Below are 16,691 nucleotides of genomic sequence, written 5' to 3'. Positions count from 1 at the left end.
GCTAATTTTTTTTTTGGCTGAACTAACCATTTAATATTCAACCAAAACAGAGGTTTTACTGCTTATAATTTAGGACCCAGTGCACAAATTGACTGAATATTATTTGCTTTTAAATGAATACTTGCGACAGAAATTGTGACAAGTTGTTCCCTGCTTTAATAATTACAGCTAAAGCCATCACCGACTGCTTTACAAAGTACAAACGTCTAACATCAAGTCATTTTGTCTTCTGTTCAAATCAAACAGTCCAGAAACACACACAGAGACAATATTTTGTACAAAAACCAATTATTGAACTTTATTAACATCAAGGAGTTTTTTTCCTGCAACATTTTTTATTCCAGTTTTCTTATTAACAAATAGAAAACAGACTGTGTATACAACAGATCGAACCTCTACAGCACTAATCATTCACAAGGTAAAAATGAACTTGCCAACATATTCTGAACGTATGGCCAGGTCTCCCTTTAACATGCCGGTTGTAATCGAGCAGGCATGAAATGATGTCCTGTAGGAATTGTTTTTAATTTGCCTTGTGCTGCTCCATCCCATCAGAGGAGACCGCCAAATACCCGGGGTGCGTAGATAATACAGTAGATATAACTTTTGTACCATGAATAGATTTCACACACAGCAGTCTCTCGTGTAGTTTTCTCTATGTTGGTATATCAAGAAAAGTCCAGTATTACGTTTTGAGAGAATTATGGACAATAGAGCAGAAGCTGTTTATATACTGTATCTATAATAGTATTCATATTTATTCATAATTATAAATTTATGTATATATATATTTATATATATATATATATATATAGTTCTGTATAAAAAAAGAAGAGTTGGATTAAACAGAGCTGACTCTCCCTCTGGGGAGTAGTTTATACTGTACAGGTTGCCAATGGTGATTGGTCTCATTTCAATATCAGGTCTTCAAATGTTACAGAGAAGCGGGGTGCGAGGGGCACATTTCTTCAGGATTGCATTCGGTTCCCGGTAACGTCCCTCACAGTGAACGCGCTCCAGTCAGAAGGTTTATTCTTCGCAAATCACATTAAACCCCTACCGAGTTCTGTACAGTGCTGATTTTATTCATTAATTGATTTGCTTTATTTAGTACCACAAACCCAAACATGTAGGGCCTACATCTCACAGTTGGAGATTTTTCTTTTTATCATTGAGACAGAGACAGAATATTAAAGGCTTCTCCAAAAGTGAACCCACTCATTTTAGCCCAATAAGACCGATTATACATAACAAAAATAAAACAAAACAAAAACAAACCATCAGCAGCTTAGAGAACAGCGGTTCTCTGGTATTAGTATCAGGAACATGTTAAAAATACATGTTCTTGTGCTAAAATAACCTATTGTAAAGAAAAGAAAATAAAACAGTACCAATTAAGGAAAAAAGGTAGACCCACGGAAAAGGCCGTTAAGACAAAAGATGTTAAAAGATGATTTTAAAAAACACAAATATTCTAAATAAGAATAATAACAACAATATTGTCATACTGAATTTTTAAAATAATAACAAATGATAATCATGATTCAAACAGGAAGGAAAATAAAAGAAGAATTAGTGCTACCTGTAGCCTTCGACTGTAGTGTGGGTTGGCGTACGCTAAAGAGAAACTAGAATATAGTTTTTTTTAGATGGTGCTTCTTGAAAGAGAGTTGTCTATATTTCTTAAAGCAATCTCTTGGTGCCAGTCAATAATGGACTGCTGTGATTGGTTAACCAGCCACTGGATAGCCTGCCCTTCCCACCCCCCCAGATCTCTGTACAGGATGGGGTGGGGGAACGGTGGCTCAGAAGGAACACTTGGTGCACTCCTGAAGAGTTGTACCAGAGGGCTGTGGTCCAGGAGTGGTTACGTTGCATAGTGATCGAAGCTCCCCAGGTACTCCAGAGCGGCTCTGTAGCACAGCTGGTACTGGTCCTGCAGGGGAAACACAGCGTGCATCAGTGTGAGAAACATGTGCCTCCTTAACTAATAACACAGACAGAATGTTCATGACAGATACCACTGAAATAGGTGTCCTGAGAAATAACGCTAGGCTCTACGAACAACATTGGCGTGCTAGTCAATCGGAGATCTTGGATGCAGTTGGAGAGCAAGACATGAAATTGATGTCATTAATGACTCACCCTAATGTCGTTCCACACCCGTAAGATCTCCGTTCATCCTCAGAACACAGTTTAAGATATGTCACATATGGACGACTTTCACCATGTTTTTAATCCCTTTTTGGACATGGACAGTATAGTGGGCATTGACTGCATATCCTCTGGGACTAAAATATAAAATATCTTAAACTGTGTTCCGATGATGAACAGAGGTCTTACGGGTGTGGAACGACATTAGGGTCATTATCATCATTAAATGACATCAATTTCATTTTTGGGTGAACTAACCCTTTAAGGAATGGTGTCTGATCAGTAATTCTAAGTAATCTAAGTCTAAACCAGCAGCTTTAAAGGCCTATTTGACAAGTGGTACCTCTGTCTGCACCATGGCAGGCCTTTGTGTGCGCAGGGTCTTAACCGTCTGGAACAGATCCACCACACCCTCATATCTCATCCTCTCCAGGACAATACTCAGAGTGATGAAAACACCTGTCCTTCCCACTCCAGCACTGAAAAACAGAAACCGTTAACTTAACCTGCTGTCTGATGTTTGTGAGGCTGTGATAGGCCCTGTTTACACCTGGTATTAAGATGCGATTTGGTCGACGGGATTACACATGTACACAGGGTCTAAAACGCCTTTAAGCTTGTACACTTTCGACCATTTCCAGTGGTATTCAAAAACACATTAGGCTGGATTGCTTTTGTAGTGTAAACGCTCATGTGGCCGAATGCGATCGAAAAGCCACTAAAGGCTACCTACTCTCCGCCTACTGAGCCAACACGTGAACATTATAGGAAGCGTGCTAGCTAGGCTTAAGACCCAAGTTTGGCTTGAAGATGAAAACATGTACAAAGAACATTGTTCTCTTACAATTCCTGCTTTCTAACACACACTCGCAGCGTTCGCCGTGGTCTTGCTGGTATCAGAGCAGAAACGGAAGCTCCTGCTCTCTGTGTTATCCTGTCGTCTCCTTTTGTGTTCATAATATAAATTGCACAAGTGATTTTGTCCGTTAGACCGAAAGATCTGAAAAATCCCATAGACCTTCCCCTCGAATAAATCAGGACAGAAGTGGTTGTAAGTGGACAAAAGAGACACCAGGTGTAAACGGGTATGTGTCCTTGTCTACTTGTGAGCCGATTGACCTGATAATTGACCAGGTGTAAACAGGGCCATAGAAATTAAATGAATAAAAAAAAAAAAAAAAAAAAAAATGTGTACAAATGTAATCTAATGAAATAAAATGTTAAATAATAATTGATTGAAATGTTTAAATTAAATTATACAATTTATAACTAAAATGTTTTATTAATTAAATTTCATGAAAATTTTATGATTCATAAAAATTAAATGAATCATTCAATCAAATCTCAAAATGATAAAATTCAACATTTACATTTTTTTGCAAAACTAAAAATATTAAATAAAAGTAATAAAGAAATTGTGTATTATTACAAATGATTATATTAAAATAAGTGATAATTTTATTTTAAATCTAAAAATGTATAAAAGATAGAAAGTAAACTAAGAACAATTTATTTATATAACATTTTAAAACATAAAAAATACATTAAAATAATAACTAATTAAATGCAATGTTATAAATTAAAATAAATAATACAATTGAAAAAGTGTAAAAGTATTAATTAATTAAAAATGCATACAAATATTTATTACATAATTGCTTATTATTTATTATTACAAATTATTCATTAGTCATACAAAGTAATAAAAGGTTAATTACATAAAATGTTAAAAAACTAAATGAACCTTGCAAATAAATGTACCCATACCTTTTTTAAGTCTTAAATAGCCTTGTAATAAGCAGGATTACAGTACAGTCAGTTGGTCATTATCACAAAATAAACCCCCATCAGCGTGTCACCAGGCAGACCGCTCTGCTTCATGTTGGGGTTTATAGTGTGACGCTGATCCGCTGACTGTATACTATCCCTCACACATTTTGCTATCCATAGTTTCATTCAGACTTGTCCGGTCACAGATCAGCATACCTGCAGTGCACAGTGATTGGTCCATCCTGGCCAAACTGCTCCTTGGTTTTATGAACTTGGCCAATGAAATCAATGAATCCTTCTCCAGTTTTCGGCACTCCCTGCTCTGGCCAATCAGTGAACTGGAACTGCCGAATGGTTCTGGATTGACCGTCCTGAAGGGAATGAAGAATTACCGGTTTATTAGGCTGCTGATTTCACTATCACATACGCACACAACAGCTGGTCAGACCGCGCGCAGAAGGGAGCCTCTGTCCATATGCTCAGTTTATGACCGTGTGTGTATGCGTTACAGCTACAAGCTTATTCATAACCTTGCCACTATTTATAGTTGGCAGAAAGCTCTGAAGTCCAAGGCAAGCTGCAGGATGTGAGAGTGAAGCATCCGCCACCAGCAACAGATTGCTCACACACCCCAGCGGTGCCCTCAAGTCCCGTACTGAGTGACATTCATATGAAATAACAAACACAAATAACGCTCCTCTGGCAGATTCCTTCAGGTGAGAGATGCACGTACCCTGGCATCTGTGACTTTGAACTCTCGCAGGATATACTGGGGCATGTTGTATTCAGCCATGGGATCCACCACAAAGTACTGATAGCGGGCAGAGCGCTCGGCAGGCCAGTACTGATGGCACTTCTCCTGCAAGATGTGGGAAAATTGGAATTTATTTCTGATCAAAACAGCAGGATGCAAGTTAAAAGGGCGAGCGTGCTCTTACCCGTCCCATCTCTCTGAGTTTGGTCAGCATCACTACAATGGTGGAATTGTGCTCCCATAACATCCTCCAGAAGTCCTCGGTGGTCTCCGCTAGAGGGCCTTGAGTGGCAATATAAGCCTTCTGCTGTCTGTGCACACACACACACAAACACACACACAAAAACATCTGTTGAGACCTTGATGCAAAACATGCATATAAGCCAGAATGATCACATGACCTTGACAGCGGCTTCAAAATAACTGTCTTGCCTATATATATGAAATGGACTAGTAGATTATTTCTTAAAGGGACAGTTCACCCAAAAACGAAAATTCTGTGCCCCCACAGGGCTTTATCAGTATAAAGTAATGCTTTTTGGTTTACACAGAGCACCAGCAACTATCCAGACATTTATGGTAGTGTACTTGCTGGATGTGAACAATATGCAGCAGCACATCTAAACGATGGGTTGATATAAAGTAGGACCAAGGAAGAACATTCTACAAATGCTTCAGAAAGCTGGACTTACTGTTATCGCCACTAAACTAATGAAAACAGTTGATGAGCCCCATTGACCCCACAGTAATTTCTTTCTCAATGATTTTTCTCAAATCAATAGGGCTCAGCATATGTTTGGCTACCCATATACTTTACTATATCTTCTTTTGTGTTCATCAGAAGAAAGACATTCATACAGGTTTGGAACAACTTGAAAGTTTTCATGGCAGAATTTTCATTTTTGGGTAAAATATCATTTAATTGTTCTTTTTGTGTGTGCGGCAATGCTTTCAAGAAAAGTCTTAGAAAAACATGTTTATTCTCACCCATAAAAACATACATTTTTTTTATGTGAACAAGAAATAAATAGTTGTGTGTAGTGTTATGACATAATATGCATAATAAACATCATTTAAAGCATAATTTTTTATGCTTGTGCTCTGAATATGTTATGAAAAATTACTTTGAGTGTTTGTTGCATAGGAACAACACAGTGTGACCTGTGGAATGGATGTGATATGGATGAGACATCTATAGTCACTTTGGAGAGTAATGCAGTTAGCATGTTCTTTTTTATTTTTTATTTGCAGTTGTTGAGAAATCAAGTAATTGTAAGTAATACAAATAAATAAATACATTTAAAAAAACACTTTTTTAGCCCATCAGAATCGCTCCCTGCCTATCAATCATGTTCCGTGTTTGCTGATACGTCTTTAGTCTTTTTTTAAAAGATGGCGTGTCGTTGAAGGAATGGTGGTGGTCTAATTCAAATGCTTGCAGAAGTTATTAAAACATTCCCTTCCATCACCTTTAAGAAAGACAAGTCAATTGTGAAAAATCCATATCCTTCAATCTGTTGTTCTAACCATATGTACAGTACATAGTGCTAGGGTGTTGTATTAACATGACCACTGGGTGGCAGCAGCGTACTTTGCTATGGCAGCGTGTACAATCAATGTGCACACAGCAAACACATCGCTGTCTCATACAAACAGTGCCACGGGTTAGCAACTAATGAAGGTGCTGCAGGCGAGGCAATAACATGGAACCGGGAGATTAAAGTCTGCTCAGGGCCTTGTTCCGACAAATAAAGAGACGGCAGAGAAGAAGAGAGGAGAGATGGAAAGAGACGAGCCAGAATGAAGAGCAAAGAGGAGTCAGAGAGAGACCCCCCCCCCCTCCCTCCCTCCCACGACCACTCATTCCAGAGCATACACACACAAACATGTTGCTACGAAGAACACAAAGCAGACGTCGGGGACACACTGCCTTTGACAAAGCCGAATTACCTCTATATTAATCATGCTGTTCTTCCTTGGAGGTTACTTTACCCCCCAATCAAAGGAAATTCAACACGAAACCAAAAAAGGCCAACACAAAAACAGCTCTAATGACGTGTTCGCTCGACTGGAGAAACTCTTTGTAAACTAGCGAGAAGGTCAAGCGTGTTTTTGTGCTTATCACATTAACATGCTGTTTAAAAGCGGCTTAATTGCTGCTTTTTGACAAGACAACAAATCTCGGCGCAGGCGAACCCAGAGGCTCGGCTAGAGAAGGAGACGTGACCAAAGAATCGCTTTTGAAGCTCATTTGGTTTCAGAAATGGGAGTGGTGTCAATTACGCACTGGCACAGGTTGAGCTCCTCATGAGGAGCTCTCATTAAGTTTTAATTCAAACGAGAGGGGCTGATGTATCAAGCCCCTAGACATTTCCTTCACAGACTCTGTGACATTTCGTGCCCACGCTTCGCTTTACGGCAAACACGACTGGCCTTTTCTCTCTCGCTTTTCTGTCTCTGATTTTCTCAAGCGTTCGCCCCATTGAGAGTGCCTCCCTTTGTAATTCAATAAACAGCTGTCAGAGAAAGGCAACAAAAAATGTGAAGGCTGAAAATATGTAGACAAACTACACCGTGCTGCTCATTGTTTAGGGAGAATATTGCAGTGGAGTAAAACAGGAGCTATTGATCATCTTATTTACCACATACAAGAACGAGATTTGCCATCTGATGTAAACAGAACCACTGCATTTATTTAGAGATGGATTCAGAGGCCTAAATTAAGACTAGCTAAATGTCACATGCTTTGGTGAGTAGATAAAACATGGCAGTTGGCTGGTAACTATTAGGAACGGCAACATAATACATGATTTAAATCTAATTGTGAAAATGATTTGATTCTTACTGATGTATATATATATGTGCATGTATGTATGTATATACACTATTTTGCTAAAAGTTTTGGGACGCCTGCCTTTATATGCATGTGAACTTTAATGACATCCCATTCTTAATCTGTAGGGTTTAATATGGAGTTGGCCCACCCTTTGCAGCTATAACAGCTTCAACTCTTCTGGGAAGGCTTTCCACAAGGTTTAGGAGTGTGTTTATGGGATTCTTTTGACCATTCTTCTAGAAGCGCATTTGTGAGACAAGGACAATTTGGACAAGAAGGCCTGGCTAACATTCTCTGCTCTAATTCATCCTAAAGGTGTTCTATCGGGTTGAGTTCAGGACTCTTTGCAGGCCAGTCAAGTTTTTCCACACTAAACTCATCCATGTCTTTATGGACCCACTGGTGCACATTCATGTTGGAACAGGAGGGGGCCATCCCCAAACTATTCCCACAATGTTGGGGGCATGAAACAGCATTAAGATTTCCTTAAACTGGGACTGAAGGTTCAAGACAAACCCCTCAAAATCAACCCCACAACATAATCCCCCCTCCACCAAACTTTACCGTTCTCCTGTCAACCGCCAAATTCAGACTCGTCCATCGGATTGCCAGACAAAGAAGTGTGATCCGTTACTCCAGAGAACATGACTCCACTGCTCTAGAGTGCTTTACACCCCTGCCTCCGATGCTTTGCATTGTACTTGGAGGCATAGGGCTTGAATGCAGCTGTAAACCCTGATCCATGATTTCCAAACCTGGAAACCAATTCCATGAAGCTCTCTACGCACTGTTCTTGAGCTAATCTGAAGGCCACACAAAGTTCTTTGCACTGTGTGCCTCAGCATGCGCTGACCCCACTCTGATTTTATGTGGCCTACCACTTCGTGCCTGAGTTGCTGTTGTTCCCAATTGCTTCAGCTTTGTTATAATACCACTAACAGTTGTGGAATATTTAGTAGTGAGTAAATTTCACTAATGGTCTTATTGCACATGTGGCAACCTATCACGGTACCACGCTTGAATTCAATGAGCTCCTGAGAGCGACACATTCTTTAACAAATATTTGTAGAAGCAGTCTGCATGTCTAGGTGCTTGATTTTATACACCTTTGGCATGGAAGGGATTGGAACACCTGAATTCAATATATAGTCTGTATACATATATATGGAGAATGAAGTGTGTCTGTGCGTGACTTATAATGCAACATATCTAATTGCACAGTCCCTTTTTAGACCCACAACTGATAGAATATTGATTTTGATATTGATAATGTTACACATATGTTTATAGTAGCTACCTAAATAAAAACCTGTATTTCTGAAAAAAAAAGTGTTTTTGTAGCAGTTTGGCTACCTGTATCCGTCGATGCAGCTGGCATTGATGTAGTCAGATCCCTCCACTCCTCGGATTGGCTGCAGACACACCCGTGTGGACTCAAAAGGCATGATATTGACCAGCCGGTTCTTGAACTTGTTGCATGGCAGGTTGGCGCTGATGAATCGAGAGGTGTGGGCTTTGGAGTTGGCGAGTCTCTGTGGAAACAGCGTTGGGTTCAGAGGGCTTAAGCATAAACAAGCTGTCAGAAACATTATAGCAGAAAACAGTGTGAAACAGAAATGTTTTTAAATGTGGGGGACTGTTAGTTGTGTGCCATTGTGATTGTAAATTGAATGTGAGCTCTGCAGCAGTAGAGAGGGGTGTGGGTATAACGGTCTGACTGGGAAAGCAAGGGCGTGACTGGCAGCGGGGAAGAGAAAGCACAGATGGACATCAGCAGAGAGCGCATAGAGACCGTTGGCTCTACTACAAGCTCTGTCTGCACAGGGTACCCACTCCAGTCTTTGCACCAGATGCTGTTTCTACTTCTAGAATCCGTTCTGAGTTGAGCATATACCAGCGTTCAGTTATATCCCAATAGCACTATTAAGAGATGAAATAGTAAAACATTTTCAATAAAACATTAACAGAGTCTTTAGTTGCTTACACGCACTAATATTTGTCAGTCTGAAAGAATACAATCTGATTCCTGATTCTGATAAATTGGTTTATGTAAACATTGCAATCTGATTTGAAAATTCATGTTCATTTACACATTCATTTATATCTATTCTGAAGAATATTTTTTGCGCACCACACCACCTGAAGGTGCGCTCAGCTGTGTAACATTGTGCTGACTGATATTACAGTCATTATGGGCTTATTTGTCATTGATTATTTTGTGGTATAGTATTTTAGCTGATTTGAATTAAAAATGTTTAACGGCTTTAAACTTCTCAGCACAGCGTTACTGATATCTTGTGGCATCTTTATGTTGAATGACAGTGTATTGTTAATGTTCCTAACATATAATAAATCAAAATGAAAAACATTTTATTTTTATTTTTCCCAGGTCTGTTTTTTTATTATTTCAGTTAAATAGTTATGTAGTTTTCTTTAAAGGGGTCATGAACTGAGAAATTTTCCTTGAGCTTTTGACATATAAGAGGTCATCATACTATAAGAATATCCTATATGTTTAAGAACTGAAAACTTCCTTGTTAGTCCAATAAAAACTTGTATTGACACCAGGCCCAGCAAATGACAAAGTGGGCATCAAAGCACCGCCTCTGCAGAAGATTAACGCCTACTTCTTCACTGTCTGTTTAGGCCTGCCCACCGATTCACGCAGGCCTACATGGTGTTAAACCAGATCGAGCTACCGAGCAATCGTTATTGCAATCGTTGGAGCAGCGTGCGCTACAGCTATCAATCAAACGGAGAGTTTATCAGTGATGTGTTTATCAGCGACTCCTGTTTCTCAACGAATCTCTTAAAGGGTTACTTCAGCGATTAGCATATGGCTTTGTATCAGTAGAAACCCTGGAGTATATTCAAATGATTGAGCTTTCCCCCCTCATATCCCCCTGAGATAAGAGATTTATGCATTTTATTTCTGGAAAAATTCCTCCTATGATGCAAATTGACGATTTTTGCATCATAGGAGGAATGTTTGCCCAAAGGCTAAAGACTACAGCCAGCAAAGGGAGCCATTTCCGCATGTTTTGAATCCGCGCATGGGGGATGGGCGGTCACACTCAACTTGCAGAGAGAGCTCAGCTGGCAGCTACAGGCACTCATTTAAACGGAGCTATGTTGAGCAATGTAAGTCTTTTAACTTTTCAAATTAATTTCTATGAAAGTTAAGCTTGCAAAGGCATGAACTGAAACGCGCCAGACTGAACTCGCGTTGTGAATGTATGCCGCGAGTGTAGTCGCAATTACCTCAGCTCTCATCACTCATGCAGTCAGTGCTCAGTGCTGTGATACTCGCGCGGTGACACTCATTATATTGAACAGACACGTTCAGTTTTTAATTGTAGTGTCTCTAACTCAGTCACAGTAATCAAGTTGGTGGTGTTGGGAATGGCCTCACAGGGCAGCGAAGCATTCTGGGAATTGTAGTCTTTCATCCCCATTGGACAAAAATACATTTTCTGTCCTTTCTCAGTCTAGAAGACACCAAATTCAAAAATAATTTCACATTTCTACTGCATTGATGACCCAGTTTAAATACAGATTCATCTTCCCAGCGCTGAAGTACCCCTTTAACTATATCATGTTTGCACTGATGAGAATCTGCTTTCATGCTCTCAACATGTGTCTGTGATCGGCTACAATGTTCATCCCTGCAACCTTTCATGCCACAATTTTAATATAATGCCATAGGACTAAATGCAACACTTTTCAAGATTAGTTAACCATGAGAGCTTTACTAGTAAAAACGTTCTAAAAGAGAGAGCAATACTATTTCAAATGGAAATACGTTAGCAAATCACAGCAGTGGGCATTTACACTGCACTCTCAACAGCAGACACGCCCCTTAAAACAGAGCGTTCAAAGAGGGCTAAACTCAGGGTAGGAAAAATGGCTTTTATATATAAATTATGAGAATGTTTGCTGTAAAAAGCATTCTAACATTATAAGTGCACCCCAGGAAACATCATAAAACAATAAAACAACAGTTTATGACCCCTTTAATAAGACAAATACTGCGACGTATCATGTAAATGCAAAAGTTTGCACTATTAGCAGTCAGACATGTTTCAATAATTTCTGTGAGAGGTGTGTGAGAAAATAGGGATGTTATTATTGAGATGAAAAGGCTAGTATTCAGCTGTTACTACGTTCTCAACATGGCGGCCCCCATGAGGCGACCCACTTCAACTGATAGTCTATGTCAAAAGCACTATTCATTTTTAACTTTAATAAGGAAAACATGACTTTTCTTATTCATTAAGGTTCAGTTACCTTAAACTCCAGCTCCATGGCTGTGACGGTCTCTCCAGATGGAGGCTGGGTGAGCTTCTGGATGTGGGCGTAGAGGTTTCGGGCAGGGACCTCAGTGTTTCCACAGGTGGCGGCCTCCAGCAGGGCCTCGTGGATGAAGATGTACTGGTCCTCCGTCTGCACCATGTAGTTCCTCTGGGCTCTCATGCATGTGACGTGGCCATAAATGTCTACTGTCTTCTCGTGCTTCATGCGCTCCAGCATGGCATCAATGACTATGAAGCAGCCCGTGCGGCCCACCCCAGCACTGACAGACACAAACCGGTTAGACTACAAACAAACTGTGTACTATATGCTAAAACTAAGGGTGTCAATAGAGATTTTTTTTAAAACAAACAATTACATTATATACTGAATAATCAAATTAATTTTCCGATTTCAACAAAAATATCTTAATTTGTGTTCCGAAGATAAACAGAGGTCTTACGGGTGTCAAACGACATAAGGGTAAGTAATTTCTGACAGAATTTTCATTTTTGGGTGAACTAACCCTTTAACTAAAACACAAAGGTAAATTAAATGTATAAAACCTTTCCTACAAATTCCACCAAGCAAACCTACAACTGTTTACTTTACAACAGAGTTTTATAAGATCAGAATAAAGTGAAAAGGTCAGCAGTAAAAGAAAGACTGGAGAGCGTCGCTCACCTGCAGTGCACTACCATGGGTCCAGCATCAGGAGGGTTGCAGGCTTTGACCCTGCGCAGGAAGGCTAGGATGGGGGTGGGGTATTCAGGCACTCCATGATCTGGCCAGGCCATGAACTGGAACTGCCTGATCTCGCGTTTCTCACTAGAACCATTCTGTTTGAACAAATTGGGTGGAAGGGGTTTAGGCGTGCTGAAAACGCGTAAACTTACTACACGGAGAGGAAAAGGCAAGCAACTTTTTACCTTGTAAAGGGCAAAGGTGCGCACGCTGTAGGTTGCCAACTCAACAGCATCAAGCATGGTCACTTGGATCATTCCGTAAGTCTCTGTGCCACGAATGGGCCAGTACTGATCACACTTGACCTGTTTTAGAGATTGAGTCAGTCAGTAAGTTTTATTGAGAAATACACAACAATATTAAGCAGTCAAAATTGATGATAATAATAATGTGTATTTGAGGGTATTAGAATGATTTCTAAAGAATCATGTGACACTGAAGACTGTAGTCACCACAGGAATACATTTAAAAATGTACCATTTTACTATTTCACTGTATTTTTGATCAAATAAACACAGCCTTGGTGAGTATGAAAGACTTGTTTCAACAAAAAAAATCTTACTGACCCCAAACATTAGAGCGGTAGTGTATTTGCTCTGAAAAAAAAAGTGTTTTGTTTTTTTGGTTGAGTCAGAGGCACTATAATTTCAGTCAAACAAGCATTTTAGAATGTACATTCAAAATGTTTAATGCATGAAGAAAATTCCAAGATTTAAATAACAAAGGTTTATTTTCACAATGTCACTAAATGAATGCAAGGAAGAATAATATTTAAACTAAATTATATATAAAAAATGTCATTTATTCTCTAATTCTCTATTTAATAATACCACATATATTCATGTATAATTCAATAATAGTTCTTGCTTTTTATCTGATATTCTAAGCAAACATCTCTGTATATACTGTTATAACGATGTGATTATAAATTAAAATAAAAACACGATAAAAGTTACTTATTGTTATATCGACTGCAAAATTATTGTGAATACAATGTGAATATTTTATATATTAGCCAACGTTCCTATTACTATAATTTATTCATCTTAAAGGAACACGGCGACATTTGGGGACTTATTCACCGTATCCCCCAGAGTTAGATAAGTCCATACATACTATTCTCATCTCCGTGCGTGCCATAACTACGTGCTAGCCTATCTTAGCACAAAGCCTGGATGTAAACGGCTCCATCTAGCTTACTGCTCAATAAGTGACAAAATAACGCCAACATTTTCCTATTTACATGTTGTGATGTATATACTTACATCGTGTACTAAGGCCGACAGAAAACCATGGGTGCAGCAGCGCAACGATATTAGGCAGCACCTGAAAATAGACCCCAGCTGCTCTATTATAACCCCCCTGCTCTGTTCAAGCAGGTTGTCATGTTGGTTATGTTGACGGAAGTTTTTTGACGGAAGTTCTATTTTCAGGCGCTGTGTAATATCGGCCTTAGTACATGATGTAAGTATACACATTACGACATGTAATTAGGAAAATGTTGGCGTTATATTGTCACTTATTGAGCAGTTGGCTAGATGGAGCCGTTTACCTCCAGTCTTTGTGCTAAGCTAGGCTAGCCGTGTGTGCGTCAGACAGAGTTATGGCACTCATGGAGATAAGAATAGTATGTATGGACTTATAAACTCTGGGGGACACAGTGAATAAGCTTAAGTCCTAAAAAGTTGGCGTGTTTCTTATAACACAAGTAAGCGGCATTCACATTTGATGCAATTTCCATGTAAAATGAAAAATCTAGTTTATATAAACGATTGCATTATTTACCTAATTTTACTGTAGTATTAAAATGATTAAGTGGACCCACTTTATGTTAGTTGGCCTTAATTACTATGTACTAACATTTAAACAAATCATTTGATACAATGCACTTACTGTGTACATACATGTTTTTATATTATACTTACATTTGAACATTTACCTGCATGTACTTACATCTTTAATTTCTGTAAAATAATTACACTGTTGACACTTCCCTTACACCTTAACCTACCCTTAAACTTACCATACCACTACGCCTGTCTATAACTTTACCCTTATCCCACCTTAATATCAGCAAAAGTGTGTTGCAATACAATATGAACAGAGTAAGTACTTTGTCCTTATTTTCTGATGTAAGTAGTACTTAAGGCCACCTAATATAAAGTGGGACAAATTAAGTTATGGCAGAGGGGTGAGACACATGTACTTCAGGACAAAGCTTTCAAACTCTTATGAAGGCCATCAGAGCAGAGTGGACGAAAATATTATTTAAAATTAGACAAAAGCAGTAGAAATTCACCCTAAACAGCATGTTTTGTATAGCATTTAATCATCTACGCCGAGATAAAAATCAACTGAAAATGATGTAGGCTTCATTTCTTCTTCATGGTAGGTCCTGTCAGTATTAAAACTAGGTCAGTTGTTCTATCTCTGCTGGAGGTTTTTCATCACAGGGCTTGGGGACGCCCTTTACCCATGAAGTAATGCTTTATGGGTGCACAGCCTTGCCAAAACTCACTTATTTACCATGCTAGCTCTGCCAACACATGTCTCTTTCTCTTTAGCTTCCATCTGACCTCCCATCCATCAACAAAAACCTGAGTGCACAAATTCTCCAGGGGGCGGAATTACAGGTTATGTGCTGTCAGATATGACATTTGAGCAGAACAGAAAACTAGTTGACGGACTCGCTCCCCTCACCAAACAATGGGTAGCACTGGCCCTCCGTTGAGCCCGGCAAAACAGCGTGCTAAAAGCCCACATAGTGATTGGAATCATAGGAACGCAGGTCCCTTTAATGCCAAGCACAGGCGGATGTTTTACAGCACCAAGAGAGTCGTGAACCATTTTACTGTGTCATCCAGTATAAAGGATGGCAATGGTATTTTATCTTTTATTTTCGTACTATATTTACTGCGGTTGGGTAGGAACTCATGCTACCATTTTGAAGGGAACCTCACACCTAGAAAAATGCATTCTTTGTACATGGCTTTTTATGTACTCTGTACACTTAAAAAAATATGAATACTTTTATTGAGGAAGGACACATTACATTTATCCAAAGTGACAGGCATATTTTGTAAAATGATGTTTTAAAATGTCTTTAGCATTTTAAATAAATGCTGTTTATTTGATCTTTCTATTTGTCAAAGTATCCTGAAAAAAATGTATCATGGTATCCACATATTAACTGTTTTCAACATTTATGATAATAATAATAATAATAATAATAAATGTTTTTGAGCATCAAATCAGCATATTAGAATGTTTTTTAAAGGATGTTGGTGATGTTGATGGTGACACTGAGAACTGAAATCATCACAGGAATACATTTAAATCAAGTTAAAGATATTTAAATAGATTTTTATTTTAATTTTAAATCCCAATAATATTTTGCAAAATTAATAATAATTAATTAAAATTAATTAAAAAATAAATACAGCCTTTGTGAGCATGAGACACTTTATTCAAAACTTTACCAAAACAGAATCAAGGATGTTTTTTTTTAAAGGACAACTCCGGTGAGAAATGACCCTAGGGGTAATTAACAGATGGCTACCGAGTAGATCGTTCTCTGGGATGCGTTTTCTTGAAAATCGAATGTAAAGAGTTTAATCTCTAAAAACAGATTAGCTTATAATGCTTGTCTATGGGGCACAGGGTAGACACAGGTTGGTAAAATTAAATCGCTACTTAATACCACTAACAAGGCTCAAAATAGCCTCACACTAACACAGTAGCATAATGAGGGTCCCTACATGCAAACCGAAGCATTGAGAACTTTGTAAGAGTACAAACAGTTTAATAAGAAGATACTTTATAAACATAGTGCCTTACGCGTTCACGGACAGGCACCATCTCGAAAAACAGTCTCGACGAATCGATCTACGAGCGCTGTTCTAAGTGAGCTGGTCGATAGGAATTAAGTTTGTGAAATGTAATAACATGGACATTTTTAGTTTTATTAATTTATTTTCTCTGTTGCTTTCAGTGTTTTCTTCCGGAAACAACGGACCATATGAGATTCCAAGTAACAGTTCATCACTTAGCAGAGCGCTCGTCGCTCGATGAGTCGAGACTGTTTTCCAAGATGGCGCCTGTCCGTGATCGCGTAATGTACTGTCTTTATAAAGTATCTTCTTA

The 16,691-nt window shown here is 38.8% G+C and overlaps 1 protein-coding gene across 9 annotated transcripts in view; it reads right to left on the bottom strand.

Annotated features, from left to right (window-relative positions):
* Window positions 1-271: 271 nt before the first annotated feature.
* ptprfb (protein tyrosine phosphatase receptor type Fb) overlaps window positions 272-16,691 on the bottom strand; it is a 262,848-nt gene continuing 246,428 nt past the window's right edge. For all 9 annotated transcript variants that reach the window (XM_067454042.1, XM_067454046.1, XM_067454045.1 and 6 more), the window contains 9 exons: window positions 12,734-12,853; window positions 12,489-12,643; window positions 11,802-12,087; window positions 8,868-9,046; window positions 4,863-4,989; window positions 4,658-4,783; window positions 4,141-4,295; window positions 2,498-2,633; window positions 272-1,936 (listed from right to left, as the gene is read on the bottom strand). In XM_067454042.1, coding sequence (XP_067310143.1) covers window positions 1,868-1,936; window positions 2,498-2,633; window positions 4,141-4,295; window positions 4,658-4,783; window positions 4,863-4,989; window positions 8,868-9,046; window positions 11,802-12,087; window positions 12,489-12,643; window positions 12,734-12,853 — 1,353 coding nt within the window. In that variant the 3' untranslated portion in view covers window positions 272-1,867. The remainder of the gene's footprint in view (window positions 1,937-2,497; window positions 2,634-4,140; window positions 4,296-4,657; window positions 4,784-4,862; window positions 4,990-8,867; window positions 9,047-11,801; window positions 12,088-12,488; window positions 12,644-12,733; window positions 12,854-16,691) is intronic.

This window comes from Pseudorasbora parva, chromosome 9 (assembly GCF_024679245.1).
Source record: "Pseudorasbora parva isolate DD20220531a chromosome 9, ASM2467924v1, whole genome shotgun sequence".
NCBI lineage: Eukaryota > Metazoa > Chordata > Actinopteri > Cypriniformes > Gobionidae > Pseudorasbora > Pseudorasbora parva.
The sequence above is the reverse complement of the archived record's forward strand: the minus strand, read 5'-3'. Positions and strand labels throughout refer to the sequence as shown.